This window comes from Aythya ferina, assembly GCF_964211825.1.
Source record: "Aythya ferina genome assembly, chromosome: 7".
Lineage (NCBI taxonomy): Eukaryota > Metazoa > Chordata > Aves > Anseriformes > Anatidae > Aythya > Aythya ferina.
Window position 1 is genome coordinate 16470081 of NC_140302.1, and position 16539 is coordinate 16486619.

Sequence of the window (16539 nt, forward strand, 5' to 3'; positions counted from 1 at the left end):
GTGAGTAACTGTCTCAAATTTATTGGTGGCAAGAGATACAGAAACATGAAACACAACGAGCAAACAAACCTGGATTTTCCTACCATCAGTGGTAGGAAATGACATGTGGAACAGGGACAGAAACGTGCTCAGGGTAACATTTTCTTTTACGCTAATCTGGTTTGTCTTTTCCACACAGTCACGGCTGTTCCTAAGAGACTTCTACCGGGAGCACAACATTGAATTATCCAAGCTGATGAACAGACTTGGACAGCCCCTTCCAACCTGGCTGAGGGAGGAACTGCAGAACTCCAGCTGGAGCTGAGGGGGACTCCATTGCCCCCGTGCCATTGGGATGTGTGGTGCTCCAACACCTGCTGTGATGCCATCTCTTGTCAAGCCGGAACAACTGGACAAATGAGCAGTAGCAGAGAACGTGTGCGTGGAACCTTTCCCTGCCATTGGGAGGGGCTGCTGCCTCTGACACTGTCCTGGGGCATGGAGTACAAATCTCATTCTTGGGTATTATTGGTGTGTTACACTCTGACTCTTACTTGCAGGAAGGATTTGTGTTGCCTGCCCTACTTCAAGGAGCAGAGAGAGCAGTTAACATTTTATGTTTAAATTACTCTTCTCAGTATATGAAATGGGCACTAGCTGGAGGGTTGATGTCTTTCCCTTATGAGTCCAGGAAAAAAAAAAAAAGATTTAAGAGGTAAGGTATTGAGCCTGCTGCTGAGAAAAGAGGAGCAGCTTAATAAAAGGGGAATCTGGTCCCTTGAACCCCAGTTTTTATCTAGCAGTGTGTTTGGCAACAGCAAGGTACAAGAACACCTTGTTCCTCCCCATGTAGAGGATAGTGGCCACGGTTATTACTTACAGTGCCACTGTGTGTGGGCGTAGTGGACTGCACCTTTTTGGAGACAGATGTAACAGAAATAAGATTGCCTCTCCTTATCTGCAGCCTTGCAGGTATGATACGATGTCCAATGACTCTGGTCAATGGGCAGTGGGAGATAAGGCAAAGCTGCAGATACTGACACAAAATTTTCTTATCTTAGGGAAAAGGTTGCCATGTGACAACGTGGCAAAGATTTCTCTGTAAGGACTTTAGCCATTTCAGAAGGTAATGGAAGGAATGGTAAGTCCCCTTTAGAGCACTTTGGAGGCCTGTGTTAGCAGAGCACAGTAGCTAAGGGAGGCAAAGCTCAGGTATTGTTAAATAAGGCTGAAACAGATTGTTCAATTCCCTGTGTCTGATCAGCTTTAAAAAAAAAAGCAACATTTTTGTCTTTTCAACAGCTCCAGGGTCTCTACTATGTATGCTGATAGCTAACACCTGTTTAGTCCCCCAGCAGTCCAACAGTCCAAGGAGAAATGCAAAAAACAGTCAAGAGTAAGTAAGTACTATTCAGATATAAAGGGGAAGCGTAGAGTTCTAAGTGGTTTCCTGTATCCAAAAGGGGCTCGTTGTTTAGATTACTACTTCTGCACATAGTCAAGTAAGTACACTAAGGTGCTGTGCCTCCTCCAGCAGTTGCCAGATAATTTTTCTCAGAGGAAATCCTCCGTCATGGTTGTACAGGTTTTCTGTTGCTGAGCCGTGGGCTTCTGAAGTCACATGGGCCATTGTCCCCCCCTGTCTGGACACAGATGGCCCGTAACTATTGCTGCAGTTTGAGGGGGGCAGGATCCATGCGACCACAGATCATGGGAACTTCCACAACTGTCGTGAGCGTCTTTTCTCCTGTTGGGGGAGAGAAGTTGCTTCAACCAAGCTTTTCCATTGAGCCTTAGGTATTGTGTATTTCTGAATGAATGGTGCATTTACCGTTGTATGTAAATGTATATAGTATGCAATATAGTATTTTATTTCATGTGCCCTTGGAAAGGGTTATTTTGTGCAGCCAAAAAAAAAAAAAAAAACAGGACAGAAAGACTAGAAACACCTCTCTCACTCCTGGTGGAGAGAAGAGCCCAACTTCCTGCACTGGATCATGTACAGCATCATTCACATTGAATGATAATGAAGAAATTCTTGGCTCTCGAAACTGAGCACAAGTGTCTGAATAAAAGCTAGAAGTAGTAGTAAGTGGATTCAATAAATGTACTACTTATTTTTCTTCTTTGTGATGCTTTGGAGTGATGTCATGGACCGTCAGCTGCTAAAATGGTAAAGTAAAAAAAAAAAAAAGAAAAACCTACTCCAGCTCTTACAGCTGATATCTGGGAGGTGTTTGTTTTAATAACAATTGTAAGCTCTTTCTGCAGCAGTAACAGTGTACTAAAGATGTCTTTCTCTGCACGTGCATCTATAGGGTTGCAGGTGCCAGCACGGCACAGAGAACCTGTGGTTGGAGACTCATTCCTACTGGTTTGTACTAGTGATGACTTTAGAGCTATTCCCAGCTATACTGCAGTAGCTCCCAGCTGCAGCAACAGAGCTTTGCTGTCAACATTCTGTCCAGACATGCATCCATCGCCTGGCCTTGGCCAGCAGCCCATAGGTAGACCTACCTTACATCCATGCGGTAAGAAAGTATTATTTAAATAGTAACAGTAGTGACAGAATTGTAAAACCACCTTTCAGCTCTCACTTCACCAGGCACTTCAGAAACAAATACAGCATCAAAAGAGCAGGTATTATCATTGTTGTTATTATTATTATTACTATTATTTTTACACAGAAGGATCCCATGAACTGTGCTACTGCTGGTGTTATGCACATCTTCCTTCTTTTAATCCATTACAGGTTGTCACTTAGACAATTACTTCATACTTTACCTCAAGATTGTGGTAAATTTTCAAGGAAATAGATTCTAATAATAATAATAATAATAATAATAATAATAATAATAATAAACGTACCAGGAATAAATGTATGAGGGGTTTTCTAAATGTCGGGGTTGTTAAACTGGTGATGGTCCCTCAGTCAAGGCAGCAAGAGGCAGCTCTATATCCTCATTATTTATCCCTCCCTTCCCACTGATCACTTCATTTCTATGCTATGCTAGTTCTCTACTGCATACAGTAATGGAAAACAAATCACCTGCTGTGGCCAGATCCAGATGTAGGATGTTCTTATCTGATATAGCTGCTGAAGAGTCATTCCCAAAGCTGGTAACTTCCTCTTAGAGCACACTGCTGTAGAAGCATCCCATTTTCCAGCCATCCCTTCAAAGCTGTGGGAAGAGCCTCCCCCACATCTTAAAAGAAGCTCTTACAATAGCAGAAGGTCTAATTTCAAAAAGCCAACAGAAGTCTTTTCCAGTGAGATTCGCTGATTACTAGGTACTGACACAGTCACTTACCCTCACAACTCATTTTAACAGTGGAAGTAAGTACTAAATAAACCTTATCTTAACTCCCTGTTCAGTAAGGAAAATTTCATCGTAAGTAGTCAGCTTTCAAGACAAGGATAATGTTAATCACAGAACATTACCTGAAAATTGTTTTGTAATGTATTTTTTTTGTCTGATGCATAGGAAATTGAGCCATCAGAAAGGTCCGTGACTTTAAAAGAGTAGCAGGATAACATCACTTCAGAACTGGAAATGTGCATGGCAGGTGAGAATGGGCAAAACAAATGCTAAGAAAACTTTTTTTTTTTTTTTTTTAACCTTAGCAAAGAATGCTCAGCAACATTAAGTTGAAACTTTTACTCACTCACGACCTCTGGAATTCAATCAGAAAGATACTTGGTAATAGACTGCTTTTTATTCAGTACAGGAAACACAGGGCAATGCTGACAACTGGTATGAGCCTCCAATTAAAGAGTAAAAAGAACTTTTAAAGGTCCTGAAAGAATTTCTACGTAGGTAGCATGGCTCAATTCTACATACAATCTGATCCCTGAAAATTGCCTTTTTTTTTTTTTTTTTTTTTTTTAAATTGATGACAGCACCACAAAGGCATAATAATCCTGGCAGAAGCCTACAGATACTGGAAGTCAGAAAGAAACAATGATCTGAAGTTACATTAATCTAACAAGCATCTTGAACAAATAAGCTGGTCCTGTTGCTTTTCAGTGGTCTCAAATGCACAGTTGACTAAGAGGCTCCTTTGGTTCCTTACTGGTCATTTTGCTGTAGCAATAACAACAGAGCAAGAAAATTAGTGACAAACTGACCTGAACGTGCCAAATGAAGCTGGTTGTTCATCCCTTTGCTGACTGACTGTGCATCTGTGAGTAGGCCACCAAGTCAGTGTAATCTAACAAACACAAGTGCTTCCAGCAGGCTGCCTCACGCTAGGAAGAAAAAAATCCATTCACTCAGTAGGCAACAGAGTGAGTAGTGGTACCGTCCCTCCGGTTATTTGGGCTTTAACTCTTGTTTGGTTCTGTCCCCCTGTTAGTAATGGCTTGTGGAATTAAAAAAAAAAAACAGTAAACATTTAGAGTTAAGTTTAAGAACTAACTCTTATCACTGAAAAGCACTTTACAAGTTGGTTTTGGTACAACAAAGTATGCCTGACACTTTCATCTATAATACTGTTGTGGAATATGTACAAATAATTTATTAACCTCCTCAAACTACTGTTGACTGTAAAGAGTATTTGCCTTTCAAGACACAAGTCCTCCCCATTCTCATCCGTATCACTTTATTGACTTGTCTAGTCTCTCCAAAATGCTTGCAGACCATATATCCATAATTCTGACACTGCAAGAGCAGGCTGAAAACCAGCTTGTTTACTTTGCATTGGTAACAAATGATCACAAATCAGACTGTTCTCAGAATTCTGTCTAGTCAAGTATTGGAAAAGGCGCATGTCAAGTTTTATAACAACATGTTGACACTAAGGCCCTGCACGATTTTTGCCCTTAAAGCCCCATCATTTCTAACAGCGATACACTCCTGGTTGACTGAAACAAGGTGAAGTAAAGCATGAAATCAGAGGAAATTATGAGGGACCATTCCACGGTCAAACTGCATGCCATCTACGTACACATACTATACACAATAGATTTTTAATGCATTACCCTTCTTATAGCTCACCATCCCCTTACAGCAATTGAGTAATTGTGCAGTGCAGACTGTACAGTATTAAGTAGCTATGCTATAACTGCAAACAGGCAACATTGAACAGAAAACAATTGCTTACAGAGCACAGACACTGTTACTGTACCAACAATTAACAATACGCAGCAGTGAAGTTACCTTGTGACAGCTCACAAGGCTTGCATTTGGCAGTTAGCCCTGAGAAAACGCTGTAATCGATCATAGGCTCAAACGGAAACCCTAGCACAGAATATCCCCAAACTGCACTTGCAGTTTTCACAGATTAATGACACTCCTTGACAGAAGCCTTGCCTACCTTGCCTCAAGTTCAAGTATCCTTAAAATAGGAACAAGAAGCAGAAAGGAGTTCAAAAATCCACATCTGAATTACGCTAGGGCATGAGAGGGAAGGTAGTAAACAAAAAAGGAACTACTTAAGACCCTCTTTCTTGTTATTTCACCATAATCACGTCATATGGTACTCTAATTAGGGTACACAGAGTACATATCCCAAAGAGGAGTTAAGAAAGCATATAAAGAAACACACTTTTCAGCTGACTCTAGTCCTACCTGCTAGGCATGTCACATCATCAGATGACAGCTCCAACTCAGATTGTTCACTTGCTGTAAAGACACTGCGGGCCAAAGGCAAGCAATGTTCTGCTAACTCGGATTCCTGGAAAGGGCTTCCAAGGGAAAACGTTCACTGGCAAGAAAGATGGTTGAAGGTGAGTATGTCCTCCATGTTCCCCTACAGCGGGAAGGAGGCTCTCACGGAGCCTGGTGTACCTACCTGAGTCATACAGAAAAAAAGGCGTATCTGTAGCAAGAGATGTGGACCAAGCACAACTTTATCCACTGTGTAAGAGCAAAACATCACACCATTCCCTCTTGAGGAGCCAAATAGCCCAAAGTCCAGCTGTAGTTATGGCACATTTACCAAGTCAATAAAGCCAAGATGTTACCCCCTAAAGACTCAGAAATTATGCAGGGATCAAATGATTAAGGTCTAGATCTGCTACTGTCCTAGATACAACTTTATTTTTAAGGACAAGACCACATACAGGTAAGGGGAAAAGACACTAAATGGATACTAACTTCTTCAGGGAAGGGGAGAGAAAAAGTATTTCCTATGGTCACATGAGAAAAATAAATCTGGCAAAGAAGAAAAAGTCATCATAAACAGAGGACAAAGGAAGACAGACAATCTAAAGACCTCATTCTGCCTACCTTCAAGGAATGGACCACAAATTAGACTTCAGCAAACAAGACATTAACCCACTGCGAGGTCACCTGTCACAGAATTTCATCCATCTTCACGTAAGTGGGGACAAATACCTGTCGCTATTAATGCTGACTAAATTCAGCATTTGTTGCCAAGCCTGAGAAGTAGCAGTAGCCAATCCCCCCCCCCCCCAGAAAATAACAAAACAGCTTCTCAGCTACATAAAGGACATTTCTACACTGGAAGAACTCTAGAGTAGGCAGCTGCCTGGCAGATAGCCTAACCTGCACTGAGCACATGTGTTGCTGGTGAGGGTTTGAACCCTAGAGAACACGTACTCAACATGAAAAAACAATGGTTAACTGAAGTCAGAGGGAATTTGAGGTGGCTGTGACCTCTGCTCTTTCACAGGTTTTCTGCTGAAGTATCTTCAGAATTTCTGAGCCTAAGTACTTTCCCCACACCTGGAATAGTGACCAAGCTAACAAAATTGCACTGGGAATTAATTTTTCTAGCTTAATGGTAAATTAACAAATCTGGGGCCACCAGGGCTCACTTAATCTCATATAAGGGAAAGATTACTTCAAAAGTCTACCCACCACAAGGCAGGAAAAAGAAAACATCATCATCTCCTATCTCACTGTTTTCCTGTCTTTGCTCAGCTACATTTCCATAGGATACAGCTCAGAAACAACAAGATAAATAGCTCCAGAGACCCAGGGTGGAGTGTGTTCAGACAGATGTGACTAAATGAGAAGGCAGCATCGCCACACAGCTCCTCTTTCTCACAGCTGTATGTGAGTACTCTCTTTTTTCCTGAGAAAAGACTGGAAACTTCTGAAACTACTGACCTGTGGCTCATACCACTGAGCTGCTTGTTTGGTCGATGTCAGTCTGAGGTGAGATTCCCTGGCTCTTCCTGCATGGGCTCTGCAGCTGCTGGAAGACAACTCTGACAGGGTCTGTCAAATGGAAGCAGCGCAATTTCTGTATAAGGACTAGAGCAGGTAAAACAATCAAAGAGAAAGTTTTGAGCACAGTAGAAGAAAATAGGTATTGCTATTTCTTTTCTCTTACACACTTTATGAGGACTACACAAAAAGCGAGCAAGTATACTTCCCTATGTATTCCATTCTAACCTCACTGTAAGCAGCTCCACTGTATTTCCTCAAACCAAAGATACTGGTGACAATGTTCTCGTGCTCCTGATGTATTTTAATTGCAAGAGTCTGAAAACTTGCCTGTTCAGGGTCTAAGTGTAGTGGAAAGGAAAAGATTAGACTTTATTAGAAAACTCATTTTTTCTCCAAACTACTTTCCCAGTTCTGAACATACAAGAACCAGAGAAAGTGCTCCAGGAACCTCGACCTTCCAGAGATGGGGGTGTCTGTCCTTTCAAAAGCTTGGACTTTTGCTCAATAACAGACAACTCACAACCAACACAGAATTAGTTTGAAAAACACAAAATTTAACACATTCTTACAAGCATCAGCATTTAAAACTAGCATGTAACTAGACAGCAGAACACCTTATGGAGGTATACAAAGGGCTCTAAGGAGATATTTAAATAGTTGTACAATCAAAAGCACAACCTTGATTACTCTTGCTGGCCTGTGTAGTACAGGAAGAAAACCAAAGGAGCCTGTTCATCTGCTTTGCCCTATTTAGTTAGTTAACTTTCTTAAGAGCATCATTGAAAAGATCGCACAGGCATACATTTTTAGCTTGCAGAAACTAAAAGCTCCCTATTGCCATTGCTTAAATCCAAGTAAGAAGCAAAAATATATTACCAGTGAGACATTAAGATTCTTAACATCCATCAATTCTCTGATTACCAATTTAAAAAACCCTGAAATTTCTGTGCTTGTATGCTTACAGACGGCAGTAGCCTTTTAAATTTCCTTGGCACAAAAATAAAAGCTTTCTAAAATTAACTTTCTGCAACACTGTCCCTACTGCATCTCTGAGATAGTCCACCAAATACCTCTTAAAACTCACGGGAGCACACCACTAGTCCTTATCAATTACACCAAGTGCGAGCAGCTACTGTTTTGCATAAGGTTTTGGGAATACAGAGCTGCCGTCACCACACGGTATTGCTGCTGTCCACACTGGAAGAGGAACCCAGAGGCTGGCAGAAGAGTAGATGCTGCACGGGATGCCCCCAGCTCCGCTCACGCCCCTCACCACCCAGTCAGCACGTACCTCAGCCTCTGCAGAGACACGTCATTCTCAGAGCAGTACCAGGCAAGAAACTTTTGGCTCTGGCCACCTGCCTCGTGCTGGCTGCTATTTCCCAAGGCAAGACAGCTAGCTAGCAGCTCAGAGCTCCCACTGACACACAGCTGGCCAGTTCCATCGCTGTCAACATCACAGCAGAGAGAAGAGAGAGTCAGTCTAAGAAAACGAGTGTTTAATCAGGAAACGAGAAGAGACAAGGGATAAGAAACTGATTACAGGAGAGTAATACCCCAGCCAAAAGAAACACGATTGTACAACTCCGAACGACCAGGATCAAAACGTCCTAAGAGCCAGGAGTGCCCAGTGAGGGACACTCTTGAGAAAGAGCCTGAGCACTTCTGGCAGCCTCCAGGCAGCTCAGGGCAGTCTTGGACTTCGACTGCCCCAGCTCCAGCCTCTGCCAGCAGCAGCTGCTGCAGAAAGCTGCAGAGGTGGCCCCGGCCCTGCTACTCCAGTCTCAGCTTCTCTCAGCAGGAGGTGCTGAAAGGAATGGAGGGAGCACTGGCTGTGCACTGCAGTCCCAGCCTCTCCCAACAGGAGATGGTGTGTGGAGTAAGAGAAGCCCATACAAAAACAAAAAAAAAAGTTTACATATTTATAAATGCCAAAATAAATATTTAAGACAGACTCCCCCACCCCTCAAACACGTGCGTAATCACACTGCAAACTGCTCGCAGGACAGCCTCCAGGGGCTCAGGGAAAAAAGCAGTGACTACACCACAGGGCAGCCAGCTCGACTTCCTTCTCATTACCTGATGCCTCTGAAGCCTGCAGCCCACTGGGAAGGTGGAGGAAGAGCGAGCAAAGCAGAGCGCCAACACGCAACAGTGCTGGAGAGGAATGTTATGGTATAAATACATCAAATCAGTGGTTTCCAACAAGTTAAAACTAAAATAAAAAAGACACCAGAAGGAAGGATGGTGTAAATGGAACTACAACTATGCAGGGCAAAGGGTTGTGTGTCCGTGGAGCTCCGCCCGCTGTCATGGTGAGAAGGTGGTCATTTCCAGAGACACCCTTTGCCACAGCTCCTTTGTCTGCTTGCTGCGCTTTAGGTTCTGGAGAATATCATTAAACTGCATCATGCCCACGGGAGTCAGGCAGAAGGCGCTTCTGGCGCTGCGGATGGCATTCACAAAGTCATCGTAGTCAGCTGGAATGAGATGGATCAGCCGGTGATGGATGTACTGGATGGGAACAGGGAAAAAGCCTTAAGGTATTTGCTCACCACCCGCAAGCTGCTGAAATTCTTAGCAGGACTCAAGAGCTCCAAAGGTGATACGTCACGCGCTCACGTTACCCTGCGAGAGGTCCCGAGACTCAGAGGCTCTGACAGAGAGGAGAGTTAGCTCAACAGACAGTAGTGTTGTATCTTACATCCTAATGTGGCCATGGCAGCTGCTGACCTCAGAGTACCAAATGCACCACACAGCATCAGCAGGCACTCTCCTTCGTGAGCACCATTTGGTGGCGTAGTACAGAGCAAAAGGGCCAGCTAAAGCTCTGCTCCATTGCCCAGCAGCACCCAGCCCTCACACTGTTCATTCTGCAGGTTACATGTGGGGACCCGGCACAGTCACTGGACATCATCTGCACTGAGGGGTATGGCAAGAGTGAGGTTTGCACTAAGTTGCTACAGAATACCTCTAGGGCCAGCACTCTGTCGTCACCTGCTACTTCCATCAGTTTATCATCTCAGGCTCCAAAATTGCCAGTCCAGCCTTTGAGAAATCTGTTTCCCTAATGGAGCTCAGTAAAACAGCTCAAGTGAAGAAGCTGTCATTGCCAGAAATACCAGCCAGGTGATAGGACAGCTAACCAAACCTGGACAGCATGTCTACAGAACCACCCTTATGGTCACCTATTCAGAGAAGAGGGTGTATGGAGGGTGTCCTGTTTACACCGTTTTAAGGAACAGGCAGCTGGCTCATGGAAACACATTTATCCTAGTAAAAAACTTGTAAAACCTGAGCTATCTCATCTGTACTGGTAGGTGACCAAGCCACTTCCCCTATTAATGCCAGCACTGGCACACCAGCCAGCCAGGGCTTTGTGATGTGGTGAAGACAGACTACAAAAGAGGAAAGAATAAAAAGGCTAGAACGAGTTGGATAGGTGTCTTGAAAACATAGCAAGGAAAAAGTTAAAAGACCTGTGTAGCACTTGGAGTGAGAAAGAAAGAGGACAGGGAACATAAAACCACTCCATCCAGTGTGGTGAGCGGCTTTAGAAGAATCAGCACTGTGGCCCTCTATATGCAGCCTCCACACAGGCAAGCTGTGCCCGCTGCAGTCCCTGCTGAGGGCGAGGCATGCATCAGGCAGTGCAGCAGCTCAGCTACCAGTAACCAAGGCCCCTTCCCCTCTCTGCACGTGCACACACGGGCAGCTCCTGCAGGGCAGGCAGCTTTGCAGGGCAGGAAGACAGACCACAGATTACCTGCAAGTAGGCCTGCTGGCACCTCTGCACCAGCTGGTGGAAGGCTGGGGTGCGCAGGTGGTTGTGCACATGGGCAGGGTTGAGCCGCTGTAGAGCTTCCATGATGATCTCCTGCAGCACGAAAGGGCTCAGCACCCCTTTGGCTGCACCAACACAAAACTGATGCACGTAGTTTACACCTGCACAGGAAGGAGAGGTCAGAACAACGGTGTTAAGGTGAGAGACGCTCAAAAAATCACGCACTTCCCAGCAAGAACCTGGACTTGGAACACCTTCTTCTCAGTGTAATGTATCCTCCCAGCAGGCTTAGGGAAGAGTCTAGCAAACTCGTGGGGATAAGAGATTATTCTGATACATCCATCAGGTCTGAGTAGAGACCAAGTACCACTCAGTCACTGATATTCCCAGCTGACCTGTCTTTAAAAAGAGATATGAAAGAAAACTGGTGTGGCAAGGTAACTACAGAGAGAAGAATACACTGCACCTCCTCCTATCTCGTCCAGCCTCCCATCTAGGAAGCACCTGCAGCACCAGCATCCAAGTCTTGTGGATGCTGGAAGGAGATTCAAGCTTCCCCACTGCTGTCTGCAGTGGAGCTCCCTTGCAGCAGCAGCAGCAGTCATGCCACTAAGCAGGCTGTTTGTAGAGTTGCTTTTAAGTTCTTAATGCTGATGAAAGAATTAAGAACATAAGAAGGAAAAAAAAAAAAAAAGATCCAAGATAAAAGTGTAAGTAAAACAAATCCCCCCAAAAAAAGGAAAAGAAAACCCAAATGTTTGGTGGGTTAAGCATCTACTCCTATAAAAGGTCTTCACAGAAGGCATAAATGCACACAAAGAAGAAAAGAATACCTCTGAGAGAGTGGAAAGGGAAAAGAAAAGGTTATTGTTACAGAATGGAAGTTCTGAGCCCTGTCCAACCCCATGCATCCAGTGCCTCAAAATTCAATAGCAAGCCTACAGAACCCAAAAAAGGGAAGACTGCCTGGGTGAAAGAGCAGCAGGGGTCTTCTGAAACCCTCAGAAATGGAATCAGACAGCAGGCTCACCCAGTCTTTGAAGTTGCACTCTTAGGAGAGCTTTTTTCCCCCCCATGGTCCAAATCCCAAGAAGTGGATTTCTGCTGAAGTACTGCTCTGAGCCTTACCTAACTTTGCAGCTAACCCAAGGAGCCATTTTACATCCTCCGTGTAGGGTGGGCTGCGGGAGAAGTTGTTGGGATGGTCGTTGTGAGCTCTTCGGCCAAGCATCTCCAGAGCCAGCATCCCTGTGAGAGAGGGGCAGCCAGAGTCAAGCAGCACTTCTGCCCTGTAAGACTTAGTCTAGCACTTCACTTACTGCAACACCATCTCATTGGCCTGCCCTTCTCCAGCATAAAATTCCCTGGCTGCAAAAAGTCCACAGAGAAACAGAAGGCCCATCTTGGAGACTGTCACCAAAGGAAGCAGCTGGGTCTGCTCCAGGCTGGGAACGTGCACAGCCATCACAGCTCACAAAGCTGCCAAGAGACGCTCCACTGGGATCTACGGCAGGGTCCAGCCCCAAAGGCTGCACTACAAAAGTTGTCCGGAGAGCAACAGATTTGCTCCAAGTTTTGCAACAGAGGCTACTCAAATCAAACTACTTAGCTGCAAAGACAACAGGCCAACAGGGAGCTGCAGTAGCGTCAATCTGCAAACTTTTCACTCATTCTGTTACAGTTCCTCACACAAACTCTCCCATTTAAACAGCTGTAAAATATAATGCAAATGCCTGTCTTGATCTTCTAGATCCTCTTCCCCCATCCCCTATTCTGTTACTTGGGCTATTAAATGCCTTTCATGGCTTACTACTTACCGCTATGACGCTTCCCATGACATCTGCACCCCTTTCTTACTCAGACTTCCTTCTGACTCAGTACTTCCTTCTCTAGCTTTCAAAAAAAACTCAGGCAACATCCAGGCAGTTTTTCTTCCATTTTCTTGCTGTTTCACTTCTTTTGCTGTCCTGTGCTGGCTTTGCTTATCCTAGGAGGTTTCCTCCTCCCTCCCCAAGTACCTGCTGGGTTGGACTGTGACCGTATCTGAGTAGCTCCCTGCAGTCTACGCTCAATGACAAACCCCACGACTGACTGACAGCCCTGTACCAGCGGCACTGTAAGGCAGAGACAGTTTCCTCACAACCAGTGTGGCTGGGGAAGGAACACCATTACATCCCCACGCTCCGTGTCAGTCTTCAACAACCCAGTTGGAGAGGCACAGGTCACATCCCTCTGTGCCTCTGAAGACTCAACTGGTGTTAAGCTAGAGGTGTGCCTGCACCATCTGTGAGCAGCAGGAACTGAACTCCACTGTTTCACACAGTCACAGCTTCCACAACCACATCCTCAGAATGCCCTCCAGACTCCTTTAGAACACACCAGCTGAGAGGCAAGACTCTTCCCCATTCTAACCCACTGAGCTTTCTCTTCTACTCTCATAGATCTCAGCAGCAACTTTTCAACCTTCATAGCACAGGAGGAAGGATCGCTATGCCTCCCTTATAAACTGGCTTTCCCCAGGTAGCTAGGATGCCATCGCCCCCAACAGGTGCAGTAGCGAATTACCAAACAAGAGTGAAAACCTGCAGCCCTGCCCTGAATCCCTCTGACGGGGCCATAGAAACCCACTTGGCCATCCTTACCAACTCGGTATGCGGAGTGGAGGTAGTGCAGACCCTGGGGGCTCACAGGCTGACTGTGCTGCTCATCCTCGGCAGGAAAACCCCCTGTAACAAGGGAGTTGGGCTGTGAGGACAGAGTTGTCAAGGAAGCCCCCTGAATCGCTGGGAACGTTGATCCTGCATGGACACTTCCTACTGAAGAGAGCAAAACAGCAGCATTAGGACCCACCACCAAGCCTAGGAGAAGGTTTACTTGGGTCGTCATCTCCCTCAACTGACCGCCCCCTGCCAACGTACTGTTCTGTTCCCCTAAACAGAACAATACAGCAACCAAAAACCACAGACTTAAAACTGAAATACAAGGGGCTAAGAATATCTCTGTTTTATTTGCAAGCAGGGCCTGAAGGGGGTCAATTTACACACTTGCCCATCTCTTCTGCAATATACCATGGACGTGCATATCATCCATGTTTTACATGTAAATAGAGGTATTGACTCCGAGGCCTTTGCTATTACTAAATGATGTCTGGTTCTGATTTCTTGTCTACGGAAACACACACGTGCACATCTACATCTGATGTGAAACTGCTGAGGAAAATCCCTGAGCCAGAACAGTATTAAGTCTCTCAAAGAAAGTCTAACATTGCAAAGTTCTTCCACTCCTGTTTAAGTCAGCTATGACTCCATCCAGATACTATGTGGGAAGAACGCTACTGGAGGCTAGCTTCCAATCAAGCCTTGTAAAGAACAGCTGTTGCATACACTGGCAGCAGTTATCTACAGTAAAAACTGCAAGGAAACTTGAGAAGGTTCTGTCACGTTCAGACACTGAACTAATATGGGCAAATTCAAGGGAAATCACAGGAAAACCCATTACACATTGTACTACACAAGCTTGTACAGACAGCAGCTAACGCTGAGCCAGTAAGCTGTATTCTGACAAGGGACTCGAGTTAATCTTTCTCTCTCAAGAAAGGCATAGAGAAGGAAAAACAAGGTTTTCTTGAGCATTTCAGAGCAGAGATGCCATTAGGTGGGTGCACATTGCCACTTGTATTTCACAGGTTCTCTGTGGTGCTACTACACCATGCTTGGGCAATGCTCCAAATTCTGATTTCTCTCTTCCCCTGACCCCTCCAACATTTTTTTTTTAATGTTTACTAGTGAACAGCTGAATAACTGAGAACAATGTGCCTCCCAGGACAGATCTGTCTGACCTCCTCAGCCAAGCAGACACACAGTGCCAAACAATCCACAAAGTGGGGCAAAATCCATGCTGCATTTGACATCTGGCCGAGGAGAAAAACCCACAAGAATGAGCTAAGCTGAACTGTTGCCAGAGCCTGAGCGTCACCATGTGCCTGTGTACTCCAGGAACAGCAAAACCGTATTTTAAGAACTGAAAACAAGTTTCTGAAAACCATAAACAATGGCAAGTGGGAAGGGTGGGGTTGTTTCATTCTTTTGTTAGTGTAAGTGCTCTAGGATTAGTTAACACTTCTAGAAGATTCATAACTCTTACAGAAATGGCTTCTCATTGCTAAGAGTCACAGCATCAGCCTAGGACTAAGGCTGTCAGCAAAAGATACTCTTTATATATGAGGCCTTCAGGACTCTTGTATTTCCTTTTGCGGTGTCTTTTGGCATTGAAATTAAAGATAGCGCACTTAAAGATAACTGAAAAAGAATCCCCTTTCTCCTGATAATCTGGATATGAAGGAGGCCAGCACATCTCTTAAGTGTTTTCCCACATGCCAAGTTTCCAGAACCTAGTGAGTTGCAACACACTGATAGATAAGCAAATTCACGAACAGACACATCATAGCCACTGCAGTTAGGGCATAACAGAGCCTGGGTCCAACCACAACTTGCTAGTGCAGAACCCTGTGGCAATGAGAACACGTCCACAACTCAGTCAACATCTGCTGTTCCAGTGCTGCTCACTGCCTGATGATCTCCACCACCGCTCAAGCCCCATCACAACGTGTGAGCAGTCGTTCAGACTGCCATTGCCATGACTGCCAAAACATCTGTCCTCTCTACAGAGGTTCCACGTTTCAGGTACTGGCTGCCTCAAATTCCTCAGGGCATGAAAGACACCTATTAATGCTACTGCCTGTTCATCTGACCCAAAGGAACCACTGCTCAAGATCATCTATGTTCACCTTGTCTTGAGGAGAGGCTGCTGAGGGGGAAAAAAATAACTAAGAGGGCTAAAGTTCTAGCAAGTTAGAGGTCAGAAGGGCCAGGACATCTCCAAACAGAGAGCTCAGTACTGGAAATGTATCTACACAGCAATTAAAGCTCCACTAGCTGAATCAGGCCCCATAATGAACCAGCAGCCCTGAGCATGCGCATCTTTAGGCTGGGGTGGATTTGTTCAGAACTTCTCAGAGCAGTAACTCTGGTCCCAACCAACCGATGTTGGTGAGGAGCAGGACGTGGCTGGGGTACAGCTGTGAGGCTGTACCTCCTATGCTACGCCCAGCCCAGGGCTGTAACACTTACTCGCTACATTGGAAGACAGTGACAGTCCCGTCTCGCTGTGATAGGGATGCACCGCAATCTGCGTCATGGATGGGACTGGCACACCAGGGAATGACACTGCTGTAGCTGCCAGTGATGGCGTTGTTACTGAGTAAGGGTACTGAGCTCCTATGAACGCTGGATGGACACCCTAAAAAAGAAGACGAGCAACAGTCATGTCTACTCTATTTGACCATTTATAAGTTCAAAACATGATGTCCCCACACAAAACCCAGAGCATGGGAAATCCAATCGTACAAAGAGGAGGAAGCTCAGTAAGCAGCACAGTAACTAACTTGCACCACATGACTATTACATCTGCTTGCTCTTCCTCCATTTAAATCTAATCTTTCCACAAACACATTCCAAGAACTTTCAAAAATAGGCAGAGGTTAAAATAACTTTTGTTAATTTTCCCTCTGTAGTTTCTATGTAGTGTCAAGATGACAAACTTTCTGTCAAGTGCCTTGCATATTCTGAGAAACTATAG

The 16539-nt window shown here is 44.9% G+C and overlaps 2 protein-coding genes across 25 annotated transcripts in view; one reads left to right on the plus strand and one right to left on the minus strand.

The window, feature by feature from the left end:
- NDST2 (N-deacetylase and N-sulfotransferase 2) overlaps positions 1 to 2202 on the plus strand; it is a 130509-nt gene extending 128307 nt beyond the window's left edge. For all 6 annotated transcript variants that reach the window (XM_084525774.1, XM_084525777.1, XM_084525776.1 and 3 more), the window contains one exon: positions 179 to 2202. In XM_084525774.1, coding sequence (XP_084381900.1) covers positions 179 to 304 — 126 coding nt within the window. In that variant the 3' untranslated portion in view covers positions 305 to 2202. The remainder of the gene's footprint in view (positions 1 to 178) is intronic.
- ZSWIM8 (zinc finger SWIM-type containing 8) overlaps positions 2 to 16539 on the minus strand; it is a 73972-nt gene continuing 57434 nt past the window's right edge. The window contains exons 22-29 of one of the 19 annotated variants that reach the window (XM_084525756.1): positions 16032 to 16200; positions 13545 to 13718; positions 12031 to 12150; positions 10885 to 11063; positions 8410 to 9632; positions 7056 to 7166; positions 3029 to 5685; positions 2 to 1726 (exon numbers count right to left, since the gene is read on the minus strand). In XM_084525756.1, the coding sequence (XP_084381882.1) occupies positions 9429 to 9632; positions 10885 to 11063; positions 12031 to 12150; positions 13545 to 13718; positions 16032 to 16200 (846 nt within the window). In that variant the 3' untranslated portion in view covers positions 2 to 1726; positions 3029 to 5685; positions 7056 to 7166; positions 8410 to 9428. Of the gene's footprint in view, positions 1727 to 3028; positions 9633 to 10884; positions 11064 to 12030; positions 12151 to 13544; positions 13719 to 16031; positions 16201 to 16539 lie in introns of all 19 variants that reach the window. The other 18 variants (XM_084525759.1, XM_084525755.1, XM_084525758.1 and 15 more) reach the window with 18 other exon arrangements.